Source organism: Salmo salar, unplaced genomic scaffold, assembly GCF_905237065.1.
Source record: "Salmo salar unplaced genomic scaffold, Ssal_v3.1, whole genome shotgun sequence".
NCBI classification, from domain to species: Eukaryota; Metazoa; Chordata; class Actinopteri; order Salmoniformes; family Salmonidae; genus Salmo; species Salmo salar.
Genome location: NW_025548016.1, coordinates 120,181 through 138,801, shown reverse-complemented (window position 1 = coordinate 138,801; position 18,621 = coordinate 120,181). Strand labels below are relative to the sequence as shown.

Here is an 18,621-nt window from a genome sequence, read left to right as displayed (position 1 = left end):
TGTGCAGACCTCACTACCCTTGGTGAGTTGACGTTGCTCTTATATCCAATAGTTCCTCCCTAATCTTACTACATTTGCACACACTGTATATATATTTATATATTGTGTTATTGACTGTACGTTTGTCTATTGTCTATCCCATGTGTAACTCTGTGTTGTTGTTTGTGTCACACAGCTTTGCTTTATCTTGGCCAGGTCGCAGTTGTAAATGAGAACTTGTTCTCAACTGGCCTACCTGGTTAACCTCTCTTGGGTATGTAGGACGTGACCGTCCCACCTGCGGGACACACTATTCAACAGCCAATGAAATAGCAGGGCGGCAAATTCAAAACAACCAAAATCTCATAATTAAAATTCCTCTAACATACAAGTATTATACAGCATTTTATAGCTTTACTTCTTGTTAATCCAGCCACAGTGTCTGATTTCAAAAAGGCTTTACAGTGAAAGAAAACCATATGATTATGTTAGGTCAGCGCCTATACACAAAAAAACACAGCCATTTTCCAGCCAAAGAGAGGAGTCACAAAAACCAGAAATACAGCTAAAATTAAGCACTAACCTTTGATGATCTTCATCAGATGGCACTCATAGGACTTCATGTTACACAATACCTGTATGTTTTGCTCGATAAAGTTCATATTTATATCCAAAAACCCCATTTTACATTGGCTCGTAATGTTCAGAAATGTTTTTCCTTCAAAAACTTCCGGTGAATGAGCACATTAATTTATAGAAATACTCATCATAAACGTTGATAAAATATTAAATTGTTATTCAAAGAATTATAGATAAACATCTCCTTAATGCAACCGCTGTGACAGATTTCAAAAAAGCTTCACGGGGGAAAGCACACTTAATCTGAGTACTGCGCTCAGAAAACAACAGCAGGCAAATACAGATACCCGCCATTTTGGAGTCATCTAAAATCATAAATAGCATTATAAATATTCCCTTTCCTTTGATGATCTTCATCAGAATGCACTCCCAGGGATCCCAGGTCCACAATAAATGTTGTTTTGTTCGATAAAGTCCATAATTTATGTCCAAATACCTCCTTGTTGTTTACGCGTTCAGTAAGCTACTCCAAATGTATGAAGCACGCCAAAAATGTCACGACGAAAAGTCAAAAATAGTTATATTTACGTTCGTAGAAACATGTAAAACGATGTATAGCATCAATCTTTAGGGTCTTTTTAACATAAAACTTAAATAATATTCCAACCGGACGATTCCAATGTCTTGAAAAATGTAATGGAACACAGCTACCTCTCACATGAACGCGCGCCAATGAACGAGCGCCTTTCCTGAGTCAACAACTTCCAACGTCCTTTGTTCGCTCTCTGTTCACCACAGAAGCCTCAAACAACTTTCTGAAGACTGTTGACATCTAGTGGAAGCCTTATGAAGTGCGAAATGAACCTTAAGTCACTGTGTGTTAGATAGGCAATCACTTGAAAAAACTACAGCCTCAGATTTCCCACTCTCTGGTTGGATTTTTCTCAGAGTTTTGCCTGCCATATGAGTTCTGTTATACTCACAGACATCATTCAAACAGTTTTAGAAACTTCAGAGTGTTTTCTATCCAAATCTACTAATAATATGCATATCCTACCTTCTGAGTCTGAGTAGCAGGCAGTTTAATTTGGGCACGCCTTTCATCCGGACGTCAAAATACTGCCCCCTACCCTAGAGAAGTTAAATGAAGGTGAAATATTTTTATTTTTTTAAACAGGGTCTGCAGTATGATAGGACACTAACAGGGTCTGCAGTATGGGCTCTGGGCTGATAGGACACTAACAGGGTCTGCAGTATGGGCTCTGGGCTGATAGGACACTAACAGGGTCTGCAGTATGGGCTCTGGGCTGATAGGACACTAACAGGGTCTGCAGTATGGGCTCTGGGCTGATAGGACACTAACAGGGTCTGCAGCACGGGCTCTGGGCTCTGGGCTGATAGGACACTAACAGGGTCTGCAGCATGGGCTCTGGGCTCTGAGCTCTGGGCTCTGGGCTGATAGGACACTAACAGGGTCTGCAGTATGGGCTCTGGGCTGATAGGACACTAACAGGGTCTGCAGTATGGGCTCTGGGCTGATAGGACACTAACAGGGTCTGCAGTATGGGCTCTGGGCTGATAGGACACTAACAGGGTCTGCAGTATGGGCTCTGGGCTGATAGGACACTAACAGGGTCTGCAGCACGGGCTCTGGGCTGATAGGACACTAACAGGGTCTGCAGCATGGGCTCTGGGCTGATAGGACACTAACAGGGTCTGCAGTATGGGCTCTGGGCTGATAGGACACTAACAGGGTCTGCAGTATGGGCTCTGGGCTGATAGGACACTAACAGGGTCTGCAGTATGGGCTCTGGGCTGATAGGACACTAACAGGGTCTGCAGCACGGGCTCTGGGCTGATAGGACACTAACAGGGTCTGCAGCATGGGCTCTGGGCTGATAGGACACTAACAGGGTCTGCAGTATGGGCTCTGGGCTGATAGGACACTAACAGGGTCTGCAGCATGGGCTCTGGGCTGATAGGACACTAACAGGGTCTGCAGTATGGGCTCTGGGCTGATAGGACACTAACAGGGTCTGCAGTATGGGCTCTGGGCTGATAGGACACTAACAGGGTCTGCAGTATGGGCTCTGGGCTGATAGGACACTAACAGGGTCTGCAGTATGGGCTCTGGGCTGATAGGACACTAACAGGGTCTGCAGTATGGGCTCTGGGCTGATAGGACACTAACAGGGTCTGCAGCACGGGCTCTGGGCTCTGGGCTGATAGGACACTAACAGGGTCTGCAGCATGGGCTCTGGGCTCTGAGCTCTGGGCTCTGGGCTGATAGGACACTAACAGGGTCTGCAGTATGGGCTCTGGGCTGATAGGACACTAACAGGGTCTGCAGTATGGGCTCTGGGCTGATAGGACACTAACAGGGTCTGCAGTATGGGCTCTGGGCTGATAGGACACTAACAGGGTCTGCAGTATGGGCTCTGGGCTGATAGGACACTAACAGGGTCTGCAGCACGGGCTCTGGGCTGATAGGACACTAACAGGGTCTGCAGCATGGGCTCTGGGCTGATAGGACACTAACAGGGTCTGCAGTATGGGCTCTGGGCTGATAGGACACTAACAGGGTCTGCAGTATGGGCTCTGGGCTGATAGGACACTAACAGGGTCTGCAGTATGGGCTCTGGGCTGATAGGACACTAACAGGGTCTGCAGCACGGGCTCTGGGCTGATAGGACACTAACAGGGTCTGCAGCATGGGCTCTGGGCTGATAGGACACTAACAGGGTCTGCAGTATGGGCTCTGGGCTGATAGGACACTAACAGGGTCTGCAGCATAGGCTCTGGGCTGATAGGACACTAACAGGGTCTGCAGCACGGGCTCTGGGCTCTGGGCTGATAGGACACTAACAGGGTCTGCAGCATGGGCTCTGGGCTCTGAGCTCTGGGCTCTGGGCTGATAGGACACTAACAGGGTCTGCAGCATGGGCTCTGGGCTGATAGGACACTAACAGGGTCTGCAGCATGGGCTCTGGGCTCTGGGCTCTGGTCTGAATGGCTACTAGTACGGTCTGTTGAGGACCATCTCATATCTAACCATTTCATATCTAACCATCTCATATCTAACCCTATAACCATTTCATATCTAACCAGCTGATATCTAACAATCTTATATCTAACCCTATAACCATCTCATATCTAACCATCTCATATCTAACCATCTCATATCTAACCCAATAACCATCTCATATCTAACCATCTCATATCTAACCCTATAACCATCTCATATCTAACCATCTCATATCTAACCATCTCATATCTAACCATCTCATATCTAACCATCTCATATCTAACCCTATAACCATCTCATATCTAACCATCTCATATCTAACCCTGTAACCATCTCATATCTAACCATCTCATATCTAACCATCTCATATCTAACCCTATAACCATCTCATATCTAACCATCTCATATCTAACCATCTCATATCTAACCATCTCATATCTAACCCTCTAACCATCTCATATCTAACCCTATAACCATCTCATATCTAACCATCTTATATCTAACCCTATAACCATTTCATATCTAACCATCTCATATCTAACCCTATAACCATTTCATATCTAACCATCTCATATCTAACCATCTCATATCTAACCATCTCATATCTAACCCAATAACCATCTCATATCTAACCCTATAACCATCTCATATCAAACCATCTCATATCTAACCCTATAACCATCTCATATCTAACCATCTCATATCTAACCATCTCATATCTAACCCTATAACCATCTCATATCTAACCATCTCATATCTAACCCTCTAACCATCTCATATCTAACCCTATAACCATCTCATATCTAACCATCTCATATCTAACAATCTCATATCTAACCATCTCATATCTAACCCTATAACCATCTCATATCTAACCATCTCATATCTAACCATCTCATATCTAACCCTATAACCATCTCATATCTAACCATCTCATATCTAACCCAATAACCATCTCATATCTAACCCTATAACCATCTCATATCTAACCATCTCATATCTAACCCAATAACCATCTCATATCTAACCCTATAACCATCTCATATCTAACCATCTCATATCTAACCATCTGATATCTAACCATCTCATATCTAACCCTATAACCATCCCATATCTAACCATCTCATATCTAACCCTATAAGCAGCTAATATCTCTTTCCAGTTCATTCTCTCGCCATCTCTAAATAAGGAACATTTTGACCAACTCATGGAGGACAGTCGAAGTGGAGGAAGTATTTGGGGGCTCTGATTATTCACCTCTGGGCCTTTGGAATGTGTTTATTGTGATGATCTGTGTGTGTTTTTTGCAGCAGTTGGAATAAAGACACGTTTCAGGTGAACATACTTTCAACAAAAAAGTCTCGCAGTCTTCCTCTTCATTAAATATTTTCTCAAACCCCTTTTTGCACACTTAATTCCAGAAAATCGAATTAATAGATTAAAAGGTAAATTAAAGTAGCAATCAATCAATCAATCAAATGAATTTATAAAGCCCTTTTTACATCAGCCGATGTCACAAAGTGCTATACAGAAACACACTCATTATTGCGAGTGTAATGATGTGTAAATATATTTATGACTGTCGTATTAATGTGATCTGTGTTCTCTGGGGAGACAGTGTGTTGGCGCAAACACTTCTGGACCAAATTTCCTGAATCCTGAGAATATTTTGAAACATTTTCATCATTAATAATACATCGTCCGATCTGTTTTTATTTGTACTCTATTCATACACATACAGCATATTATACAGCTATAAGAAACAGACGGGTCCTATTTGTTTCAGTTATACACCACAGCGTCAGGGAATCAGTTGATCCTCAAATTAAGTGAATAAATCTCCTGGTCCGTCATTTATGTTGTCTACAAATTATCCTTGACATTGTGGTCTCAACTGTAATTACACTATAGATAAGAAATACATTATTTCAAACATCCACAATATAATATTTCTAAAAGGACCGTTTGCTTACTTGTGTTCCTCAGACGTTAGACAGACCTACGGTATATGTCTGCTCTTATTTGTCCCTAATAATTTCTACATTCGATGATAAGCTATTTGATTATAATGTGTGTCTGGAGGCACCTTGGGCTTACATCTTATTTAAGTTTTAAACCTCTAATAGGTAACGTTTAAGTGTCGTTTAACTGGGGCTGCTCTTCTCCTCCGTCTTATTTCCCAGTTAATGCGTTGTGTCAAAGTCTATTACCTCTGCTGGACGGCGACGTCCCTTAAGTTGAAAAAGCCTCTCGGAACCATCAGCAGAGGGCTGCAGGTCGATAAAGCTTTTAGATTTGGAGATGTTTTCTGGGAGCCCGTTTCCTGCGGCTAAGAGTTGTTAATGGAGCTGAAGGAATTATCTTATGACTCTGAGTCTGACAGTAGTTTATTTCCTGGGTCCTGCTCCCCTGTCGAAGCGGAATATGCTCCTGTCAAACCCGCTTAATGAAAAGCAACGCGTCGCTGATTACACTTTTATTTGGTCTCTATGTAGAAAGCAGCGCTGCTAATTTACCCTCCGCTCCTCTGTGTGTTTGAATTCGCTACGGATGAATGATTTGGTCTGCCTGTTAAAAAACATTTCCCTCTCTCTCCCTCTCTCTCTCTCTTTCTGCTGAAATAGAAAAGGGAAATAGCCACTTTGGTGAAAAAGATCAGTAGAATTGTCCTCAATATTATTATCTTACAAATATGAATTGATCTTTCAGTTTATCGGTGACCAATTGTAAAATCTGTAGCCTATTTTTTATTTTATATTTGACACAAATCTCGAAAGCATCTTGTTTCCCATGTGCTCATTGAAATGAAGACATCATACCTGTTTTAGTCCCTAAAATAAAATGAATAACATGCTTGTTAAATGTTACCACCAAGTCACATTGCTGTCTCTTGTATTTCAGTTGCTATTGAATTGTAAAGGCCTGTTGTGTTTCGGTATAACGTCAACTTCTCTATCCTGCTACAGTATCAATATGGTGCTGGAGGTAAAACTGGTCTGGCAGAACAAATAAAAACATCCAGACGGGATAAATACTTTGTCCAGCCGGCAGCTCTGTTCTCCTTGTTCCAGGGAAGATCTCAATCGTTTGGCTTCACATTAAAACGCCTCATCTCTCTCGGAGCAGCTTTCTCTCTGAGGGGTTCTTCCCCTCTCAGGCCCGCTGTCCCCCAGGATCTCACACAGGCCATTACTGTCAAGTACCCTCCACTCTTTATTTTTGCCCTTTTATCTAGAACAACTAATTCAGGTTCCGTTGCCCTTTTCACTCCAAGACGTGTCTTCTGGTAAAGCCCTTCAGCAGGCGGCTGAGAGCACTCAGCATGGAGGGGTTCGTGTCTGGATGAAAACTTGACTCCAGATGATCTCGGCTGTTGCCAATATTAGCGGCCACATGGAATAAGTGAGCCCTCTTCCAGCTGGATCAGAGATCAAAGATCATGTTTAGATGTCTCCATCATATTATCAGGAGGAGTGGAGATCGATAGTCTGACAGAGCTATGAAGCAATATATCCCAATTATAGGCTGTTTATGGCGGAGTAATAAGCCACATCTCCCGCCCGCTGGTATTAATGTTGAAGGCTCTCTCTCTCTCTCTCTCTCTCTCTCTCCCTCTCCCAACCCCCTGTCACTGTGAGAGAGGAGACGTTGACTGACTCAAAAACTACATTTATGATTATAGATTTAACAGCTTTAAAAAACATAACGTTTTATGTACTGTCAGTCATTATTGGCTTGAATTCTGCGTGTTTGAAGAAATAGGTCCCTGTGAATAGGCCTATAAAGCAACACTTGCTAGAAAGATATGGTAAACATTATATTTCTCTACTTCGGACGATCTCTTAACGGCGACAAAAGCAAATGAAAAGATAGGATAAGCTAAAGATAAGGCCACGAAGACGCAAAGATCATTTTGTTATCGCAAATTCGAAAACGTTATAGCCTATAATTTCAGGACATTGGACAGCGACCAGCATTGACGCAATCTGACCACAATCTCATCAGAAACCGACGTTTTATTTGTGAACAAACTTGAAACTCCTTCAATTTTAGGAGAACTGGTGATTTGTGACTTTTTCTTTCATCAGTGATACTCACAAACCATCGATTAATGACGGCTGCTTTTTAAAGAATGTTTAATAGAAATTATTAACATCTGCATGCTATAAGAAAAATAATAACGTAAAAAAAAAAACATATTTATAATGTTAACTGTCAGTTATACATTTAGATACAGTAGATTGTAGGCAGGCCTACGTGCTTTTTAACGAAATAGCAATACGCTCAAACGAATCCTGTTTGGAAGTTTCACCAGTGAAATGCCAATATAATTACGTAAATATATCCTTGCAACAACAAAAAAAGTAACCCCCACAGAATAATAAACTATAGCAGGTTTGGTGTGTTAAGAGCAGAAGTGTTTGTTGACAGGTTTAGGGAAATTCATATTGTCCTTCGTGGAGTCTTGGTGCTGTAGAGACGGAAGTCCTTTGACGCTCCCAACAGAACGTTCCAGAGCGTCCGTCTCTAGTATCGAACCCTTGGTGGTCGTGGTCCATGAGACCGTGGTGTTGGTAAGGGCCTGGTTCAAAGTACTGTGTCTGAACAACGGGTCGTGGAAAACCCCATCCACCCAGTTTCTGAGAGTTGTAACGGGAGAGTCCTGCCGTCTGTCTAGAACCGTGATAGGGGAGGAGACGGCCGGAGAGGCGGGCAGGCCCGGCTGAGGCTGACATCTCAACATACAGGACGGGTACTCCGCCTGGTTCAGAGACGTGGCCGTCTGGGCCAACGACCATATCCGTGGTTTGCCGTCCAGTATCTGTTGTTGGTAACAAGCTTTCCCCTGCCGGCTGTTGCAGCCGTCTGGTGAGGTTTTACTGAGCTGCTGCTCCCCGCCCAGGGACACGGGTATGCTGATCTTTAAAGATGTGTCCTTCAGATGCTCGTCCGAACAGTCAGTTGTCGTCATGTGAGTGTTCATGAGGTACCGGTGTTTGAGCTCGCACTCCGAGCTCTCTGATTCTATCAGGTCGAAGTCGTCCAGGTCACTCAGCGCGAGATCTTTATCTTTCTCTGGAAATGAACAGACATGAGACATCAGCGATAAGAGGGGAATCAAACTCTAATAAAAGTATCACTGTTAATGTAATTTAAGCATTTAGCATCACATTATTGAAAGGAGCTTTGGCCTAGCAGATATGCCTATTCAAAGAAGTTGAGGTAGAAGTCCATGCAGTTTCATAGCACTTTGCATTACAGCAGAATAACTGGGTAATAACATGGTAACATTGTGGTAACTAGATGAATGTGTATCTGGGGCATTCAAGCTTTTGAGTTCACTTTTTAATGTATCTAAAAAACATCCTAAAGCAGCCCAAAGTTGTTTCATTTCCATTCGGCCATTAGGCCATTTCCATGATACATTTAGGTTCATACTTCCTCTGGTAAAGGACTATTCCACTGTTAATGTGATGCATAAAGGGCAGCAGGTAGCCTAGTGGTTAGAGTGGAGGGGCAGCAGGTAGCCTAGTGGTTAGAGCGGAGGGGCAGCAGGTACCCTAGTGGTTAGAGCGGAGGGGCGGCAGGTAGCCTAGTGGTTAGAGTGGAGGGGAGGCAGGTAGCCTAGTGGTTAGAGTGTAGGGGCGGCAGGTAGCCTAGTGGTTAGAGTGGAGGGGAGGCAGGTAGCCTAGTGGTTAGAGTGTAGGGGCGGCAGGTAGCCTAGTGGTTAGAGTGGAGGGGAGGCAGGTAGCCTAGTGGTTAGAGTGTAGGGGCGGCAGGTAGCCTAGTGGTTAGAGCGGAGGGCGGCAGGTAGCCTAGTGGTTAGAGTGGAGGGGCGGCAGGTAGCCTAGTGGTTAGAGTGGAGGGGCGGCAGGTAGCCTAGTGGTTAGAGTGGAGGGGCGGCAGGTAGCCTAGTGGTTAGAGTGGAGGGCCGGCAGGTAGCCTAGTGGTTAGAGTGTAGGGCCGGCAGGTAGCCTAGTGGTTAGAGTGGAGGGGCGGCAGGTAGCCTAGTGGTTAGAGTGGAGGGGCGCCAGGTAGCCTAGTGGTTAGAGTGGAGGGGCGGCAGGTAGCCTAGTGGTTAGAGTGGAGGGGCGGCAGATAGCCTAGTGGTTAGAGTGGAGGGGCGGCAGGTAGCCTAGTGGTTAGAGTGTAGGAGCGGCAGGTAGCCTAATGGTTAGAGTGCTGGACAAGTAACCGAAAGGTTGCTAGATCGAATCCCCGTCATTGTAAATAAGAATTTGTTCTTAAATGACTTGCCTTGATAAAAAGAACCAGGACTATTCACCTGTTAGTGTGTTACATAAAGAACCAGGACTATTCACCTGTTAGTGTGTTACATAAAGAACCAGGACTATTCACCTGTTAGTGTGTTACATAAAGAACCAGGACTATTCACCTGTTAGTGTGTTACATAAAGAACCAGGACTATTCACCTGTTAGTGTGTTACATAAAGAACCAGGACTATTCACCTGTTAGTGTGTTACATAAAGAACCAGGACTATTCACCTGTTAGTGTGTTACATAAAGAACCAGGACTATTCACCTGTTAGTGTGTTACATAAAGAACCAGGACTATTCACCTGTTAGTGTGTTACATAAAGAACCAGGACTATTCACCTGTTAGTGTGTTACATAAAGAACCAGGACTATTCACCTGTTAGTGTGTTACATAAAGAACCAGGACTATTCACCTGTTAGTGTGTTACATAAAGAACCAGGACTATTCACCTGTTAGTGTGTTACATAAAGAACCAGGACTATTCACCTGTTAGTGTGTTACATAAAGAACCAGGACTATTCACCTGTTAGTGTGTTACATAAAGAACCAGGACTATTCACCTGTTAGTGTGTTACATAAAGAACCAGGACTATTCACCTGTTAGTGTGTTACATAAAGAACCAGGACTATTCACCTGTTAGTGTGTTACATAAAGAACCAGGACTATTCACCTGTTAGTGTGTTACATAAAGAACCAGGACTATTCACCTGTTAGTGTGTTACATAAAGAACCAGGACTATTCACCTGTTAGTGTGTTACATAAAGAACCAGGACTATTCACCTGTTAGTGTGTTACATAAAGAACCAGGACTATTCACCTGTTAGTGTGTTACATAAAGAACCAGGACTATTCACCTGTTAGTGTGTTACATAAAGAACCAGGACTATTCACCTGTTAATGTGTTACATAAAGAACCAGGACTATTCACCTGTTAGTGTGTTACATAAAGAACCAGGACTATTCACCTGTTAGTGTGTTACATAAAGAACCAGGACTATTCACCTGTTAGTGTGTTACATAAAGAACCAGGACTATTCACCTGTTAGTGTGTTACATAAAGAACCAGGACTATTCACCTGTTAGTGTGTTACATAAAGAACCAGGACTATTCACCTGTTAGTGTGTTACATAAAGAACCAGGACTATTCACCTGTTAGTGTGTTACATAAAGAACCAGGACTATTCACCTGTTAGTGTGTTACATAAAGAACCAGGACTATTCACCTGTTAGTGTGTTACATAAAGAACCAGGACTATTCACCTGTTAGTGTGTTACATAAAGAACCAGGACTATTCACCTGTTAGTGTGTTACATAAAGAACCAGGACTATTCACCTGTTAGTGTGTTACATAAAGAACCAGGACTATTCACCTGTTAGTGTGTTACATAAAGAACCAGGACTATTCACCTGTTAGTGTGTTACATAAAGAACCAGGACTATTCACCTGTTAGTGTGTTACATAAAGAACCAGGACTATTCACCTGTTAGTGTGTTACATAAAGAACCAGGACTATTCACCTGTTAGTGTGTTACATAAAGAACCAGGACTATTCACCTGTTAGTGTGTTACATAAAGAACCAGGACTATTCACCTGTTAGTGTGTTACATAAAGAACCAGGACTATTCACCTGTTAATGTGTTACATAAAGAACCAGGACTATTCACCTGTTAGTGTGTTACATAAAGAACCAGGACTGACCATCATCGTTGTTCTCACTGTTGATGTTCTCCTCGTCATCCTCATCATATCTCTTCTCATCAGAACCCTTGTTCCTCGGAGGCCACGTCATCTTGTTCTCCTTCTTCAACCTCCTCCTGGCGTTGGCGAACCAGGTGGATACCTGCGTCAGGGTCATCTTAGTAATGATGGCCAACATGATCTTCTCTCCCTTAGTGGGGTAAGGGTTCTTCCTGTGCTCCTGTAGCCAGGCCTTCAGGGTGCTGGTTGTCTCCCCGGGTGGCGTTCTTCCTCCTGGTCCCTCCGTCCATACAGCCATATCTAGTAGTGAAGATGTTGTTACAACAATGTCTCTTTGTAACAGTAGGCCTATATATCTATATATAGGGTCCTGTAGCAGAAGAGAGGCAAGATAACAACTCATTGTGTCCTGTCCATTAGAAATGCATAGTGTTGATTCATCCAGCAGTACACTGCAGCCCAACATACCTCCGGGGAGCTTTTGCAAAAGAATAATGCCCCTATATGAGTGAGCTCAAGCCCTGCTAGGTGAGTAAACACAGGGCAGCGCTAGGCTAGCTGTCTATCCATCTAGAAGGCTGACTGCTAGGTGAGTAAACACAGGGCACCGCTAGGCTAGCTTAGCTGTCTCTCCATCCAGAAGACTGACTGTTAGGTGAGTAAACACAGGGCAGCGCTAAGCTAGCTTAGCTGTCTCTCCATCCAGAAGACTGACTGCTAGGTGAGTAAACACAGGGCACCGCTAAGCTAGCTTAGCTTTCTCTCCATCCAGAAGACTGACTGCTAGGTGAGTAAACACAGGGCACCGCTAAGCTAGCTTAGCTTTCTCTCCATCCAGAAGACTGACTGCTAGGTGAGTAAACACAGGGCACCGCTAGGCTAGCTGTCTCTCCATCCAGAAGACTGACTGCTAGGTGAGTAAACACAGGGCACCGCTAAGCTAGCTTAGCTTTCTCCATCCAGAAAACTGACTGTTAGGTGAGTAAACACAGGGCAGCGCTAAGCTAGCTTAGCTTTCTCTCCATCCAGAAGACTGACTGCTAGGTGAGTAAACACAGGGCAGCACTAGGCTAGCTTAGCTGTCTCTCCATTCAGAGACTGACTGCTAGGTGAGTAAACACAGGGCACCGCTAAGCTAGCTTAGCTTTCTATCCATCCAGAAGACTGACTGCTAGGTGAGTAAACACAGGGCAGCGCTAGGCTAGCTTAGCTGTCTCTCCATTCAGAGACTGACTGCTAGGTGAGTAAACACAGGGCACCGCTAGGCTAGCTTAGCTTTCTCTCCACCCAGAAGACTGACTGTTAGGTGAGTAAACACAGGGCACCGCTAGGCTAGCTTAGCTTTCTCTCCACCCAGAAGACTGGGGAAAACAGACTGGAGAATTGTCTGATTGAGTGTAATGATGCAGCCCCAGGTGAAAGGGCCTAAAGCATTAGTGTAATATTCAGCACTCTGGGTTCTCCTTGAGGCTAAGCCCAGGGATATAACTATATCCAACTTCTCTAGTGGAGTTCATGTAAGCCTATTATACACTTCAATAAGAACAGTTTCGAGTTTGGCAACTCATCAACTAATCCTATGAATTTGATCAGGCATGATATTCGAGACCATATGGAAGCCAGTACTGTAATAGACAGGGTTTTTTCTAATAGTTGTTAATTTAGAGGTAAGGTGACTCGTGTCAGTGAACACACATATGAAGGATTGGGAAATGGGCTTCCATTTGACAGAACATTATTATGTGTGTAATGTTGCTAACTCATATTGGTACTGTGCAGAGTAGGATCACACAGATAGTACATCATTATATTATATTACCACTATATTATTATTATTATAATGTACAACATTATATTATATTACCACTATATTATTATTATTATTGTTATAATGTACAACATTATATTATATTACCACTATATTATTATTATTATAATATACAACATTATATTATATTACCACTATATTATTATTATTATTATAATATACAACATTATATTATCCCTATATTATTATTACTATTATTATAATATACAACATTATATTATCCCTATATTATTATTACTATTATTATAATATACAACATTATATTATCCCTATATTATTATTACTATTATGAATATTATTATCATCATTATTATTTGTATTATTATTAATAATACTATTTATTATTATTATGATTGTTATTATTATTACTATGATTGCTATTATTATTACTGTTATCATTATTGTTATTATTATGATTATGATTATTATGGTGAATATTATGATTTCTATGATTATTATTAATATTATTATAATAACCATACCTGTCATATTAGTACTGTGCAAGTGTAAGGTACACAGTTATTATTATTACTATTATATTATTAATATTATTATAGTAACCATACCTGTCGTATTGATAATGTCCCAGAGTGGGGTCAATGGGGTAGTAAGCTGTAGCCTGGGTTATCCCTGCATGCGCGGGCACTGTTGCATCTTTGGTATCGAATGTCCCCTGCAACAAGACAGACTGTCAGTCAGGAAAACGTGACACTATTGACATTAATGGACTGTTATACTTATATATATAATAACATGTATACTGTTTCTTAATAACATGTATACTGTTTCTTATTAACATGTATACTGTTTCTTATTAACATGTATACTGTTTCTTAATAACATGTATACTGTTTCTTAATAACATGTATACTGTTTCTTATTAACATGTATACTGTTTCTTAATAACATGTATACTGTTTCTTAATAACATGTATACTGTTTCTTAATAACATGTATACTGTTTCTTATTAACATGTATACTGTTTCTTATTAACATGTATAGTGTTTCTTATTAACATGTATACTGTTTCTTATTAACATGTATACTGTTTCTTAATAACATGTATACTGTTTCTTAATAACATGTATACTGTTTCTTAATAACATGTATACTGTTTCTTAATAACATGTATACTGTTTTTAATAATTTCACTCATAAAGTCTAGTGTTCCCATTTCAACACAAACACAATAACAGTAACTAAACATGGTGTTCAATAGCAAAGTCAAGTTATATCTGTGTTATTGTAGGCATTCTAACTAATGAATACAGGGAAACAATGACAGATACATAATCGAGCACACTGCAGTATAAGTTGTAGTAACATTAAAAAAAATCCATTCTTAACATAGGTGTCATATTGCAGTTTACAGTACATATTTTCACCTGACACTTTCACTTGCCAAACTCAACATTTTCATTAAAAGTTGCACTTGGCTATTCAGTCATAGCCTGCAGTTGTTTCACCGTGAAGACAGGTTTTGTGCATCAAGAACAGTCAGACCGTGTGCGTAAAGCGGCGTCCTGTGACTGTAGGCTATATGCTATAGATACAGCTCTGTGACTGTAGGCTATATGCTATATAGATACAGCTCTGTGACTGTAGGCTATATGCTATATATATACAGCTCTGTGACTGTAGGCTATATGCTATAGATACAGCTCTGTGACTGTAGGCTATATGCTATATAGATACAGCTCTGTGACTGTAGGCTATATGCTATATATATACAGCTCTGTGACTGTAGGCTATATGCTATATATATATACAGCTCTGTGACTGTAGACTATATGCTATATATATACAGCTCTGTGACTGTAGGCTATATGCTATATATATACAGCTCTGTGACTGTAGGCTATATGCTATATAGATACAGCTCTGTGACTGTAGGCTAAATGCTATATAGATACAGCTCTGTGACTGTAGACTATATGCTATATATACAGCTCTGTGACTGTAGGCTATATGCTATATATACAGCTCTGTGACTGTAGGCTATATGCTATATAGATACAGCTCTGTGACTGTAGGCTATATGCTATATAGATACAACTCTGTGACTGTAGGCTATATGCTATATAGATACAGCTCTGTGACTGTAGGCTGTATGCTATATATATACAGCTCTGTGACTGTAGGCTATATGCTATATAGATACAGCTCTGTGACTGTAGGCTATATGCTATATAGATACAGCTCTGTGACTGTAGACTATATGCTATATATATACAGCTCTGTGACTGTAGGCTATATGCTATATATATACAGCTCTGTGACTGTAGGCTATATATAGATACAGCTCTGTGACTGTAGGCTATATGCTATATATATACAGCTCTGTGACTGTAGGCTATATATAGATACAGCTCTGTGACTGTAGGCTATATGCTATATAGATACAGCTCTGTGACTATAGGTTACATGCTATAGATACAGCGTCACTGCCATAGAGAGATGAGTAGAATTATTACGATATCATACTATATTATAGTAACCATACCAGCGAGTAGAAAGCGGACGCGTCGGTTCCATAAGTAACGTAATTTCCATAGCCTTGACTCCCGGTGTACGGGTTCCCATACATCCCCAGAGCAGCTGCGGAGCTCAGCTCGTGCCTGGCGGTGGCCAACAACCGGCTCTCGTACACTGGGCAGTAGACCGGCGTCTGGGCGGAGGCGGTCACCCTGGAGTCAGCGCTGCTTCTGCCGCTTGACTCGCAGCAAGTTGTCAAAGAGTTGGTTGTCATGAGGAACTGAAATGCAAGAACATAACAATTTATTTACAACGTACAGTGGGCAATTTTATTAAAGAATACCGTGAATATGTGGTATTGATGTTTAGGCTAATTGCAAAACAACCCTTTATAATTAAAATATGTAAAATGTTTCCAGATCCCCAAAAGACATGTTATGGATGATTGCCAAAAAGACACCAGTTGGGTTTTCTATCCAGCCCCCGACACAACAGCACCGCACGTCCACAAAACAGGTCGGCATGTGGGATATCAGATGAAAAACATGGCACACGTTCCGAGGTTATTATCTGGCAAAAATCACTTCACGATAGGTCGGACTGCGCCTGGTCCTGGTTACCCTCCTTACCGTTACCGTTCAAAGAGCAGGTATCACGAGCCCTTTACGGTAACATAATACAATTCCGATACAGTGCATTAAAGATACAATGCTGTCTCCTTTCTTGTTGAAAGTGAATCACATGATCAACATTTAATCAATGTAAGAATCAATAGTGATGAAATCTGACCGAATATTCAGTTGATAAGCGAAGAAGGTAACTTACTTGTGGTGCAGACGAGTAGGGATATCCGAATTGTGGATATGACATTGTGGAGAGGTCCCAATATGCGGAGATAAAGCGAGCCTTCAGGTCTCCTCGCTATAGTAACGTAGCCTTGCACTGTTTCAATGTACCAATTGATTGGTAAGCACATGCAGTAGGGCTGGAGGCTTATAGGGCGAGCCACACTACCATGTTTAATTTGTTAAAATGCCCCCAAAAACGACTCTCCAAAATGCGCCCTCTCTTTTCCCCTGGTCTTTTTAACTCTTCTAATGTGCAAATGAATTAAGACAGTGAAATATATTTGTCCAGATTGATGACTTTGATGTCAGAAATACATATTTTGCTTTATATAAAAAAAAGAAAGTATTATAAAACACGTCCGCCCAGATGCAGGTTGTTTTAAACACCAGTGCCTCTGACGTCAGAAGAAGCCACTCAGTCTAGACTGAAACTTCAACACGCATTTCTGGTGAGAAACATCGAACCAGTAATAGGGAGCGGGACAAAGACTTGGTGACATTTAACCGGATTGAAATTCAATCAATCAATGAACCCATGATTTTAAATATACCATTTCTTATCTCGATGTATATCTAATAGGTGCAATTAAACATGTGAACCAGGAGGAACATGTCTGATTGTAATTATAATTAATCCCGTTAGTAATTATATAGCCCATTAATAAACATATACATATGGAGACTATTTCAATGTGGATAGTTCACCAAACAAACACGGGAGATTTGTAGTATTTTAACATCTTTGCCAATAATACAAATAAATCTAGTGAACTTTAACGTGTTATTTGATCTCATCATGGCCCCATCTTCACTTGGTTCCCTTGAGATTTGGTCATTATTTGGATGACACCAATTAACATTGATTACGATAAATACCACTGCAATTACGTTCAACTTCATCTTCATAAAACGTTCAAATGTACGTTCAATCTCTGAAGAAGAAGAAAAATGGTATCACACTTCCACAATTTCCCTCTCGTGTTATTCTCCTCTTGGCAAAATGACAGAGTCGGAGTTTGCTCTCCGTTAATTTCCCAGCCTAAAGCTCGAAGTCGTTTCTCCAATAACTTTAATGTGTGGAGTGTCAGCGGGCTGGGTGTGTGATGTGGGTCTGGTTCTACTTTAAGGCCGGGCTGGGTCTGCTCTGGGGCCGGGCTGGGTCTGCTCTGGGGCCGGGTTGGGTCTGGGTCTCAGCTGGGTGGGGCAGCGGACAGAGACGGGTTCCATGGTGTGCTGACTTGCTTAGAGAAGCCTGGGTTCAGACATGTGAATAGCCCGCGGGGTCACACTCAAATTAATGATGATGTTCTCCTCTGTTCCCAGCTGGAACGCCAAGCCCTGGGTGACAGCTCGAGAAGGGTGATGGATGGCTACCTCGAGACCCGCCAACACAATATCATAGGCTACCCACAGCATAATTACCGCGCATCTACAGATGAAAGAACCTGTGCTCAAATTAAGTTAAGACTGAATGAGGCAAGTTTCTTGTAGAGTTTATAAACAGAGCGTTCTGTCGATCAATTGAATTAGTGTGACACCTCCTCAGACCAAAACAGTCACATTTAACATTTACCGGGAACATGAGCGTCAGGTCAGAGGACGACACCGACCTGACAGGACTTTTCATTTGCATTAAACTGTAAATGACACCAGAAGCCACACTTAATTATTCAAACTTAATTATTCAAACATAATTATTCAAACATAATTATTCAAACTTTTTTGGCGGCGTTTAATAAAAAAACAAAGTCATTGTTCAAATTCATTACAAAATACATTTGAATCTCAACGAAATCAACTGGATAAAACAAGCCAAGACTAAATACATATTAAACAAAATATTGGGCTTTAGGTCATTTTGGGGCAAATTTTACATCACTTGGTTTTGACGACATGTTTCC

The 18,621-nt window shown here is 41.6% G+C and overlaps 1 protein-coding gene across 1 annotated transcript; it reads right to left on the bottom strand.

Moving 5' to 3' along the window:
* Positions 1 to 7,856: 7,856 nt before the first annotated feature.
* On the bottom strand, positions 7,857 to 17,044 carry irx4a (iroquois homeobox 4a). Its single transcript, XM_045711849.1, is given in 6 exon segments — positions 7,857 to 8,659; positions 11,569 to 11,821; positions 11,823 to 11,868; positions 13,963 to 14,069; positions 15,901 to 16,152; positions 16,698 to 17,044. Coding segments are annotated over 6 exon segments (1,374 nt in total). The 5' UTR covers positions 16,743 to 17,044; the 3' UTR covers positions 7,857 to 7,988.
* Positions 17,045 to 18,621: the final 1,577 nt, after the last annotated feature.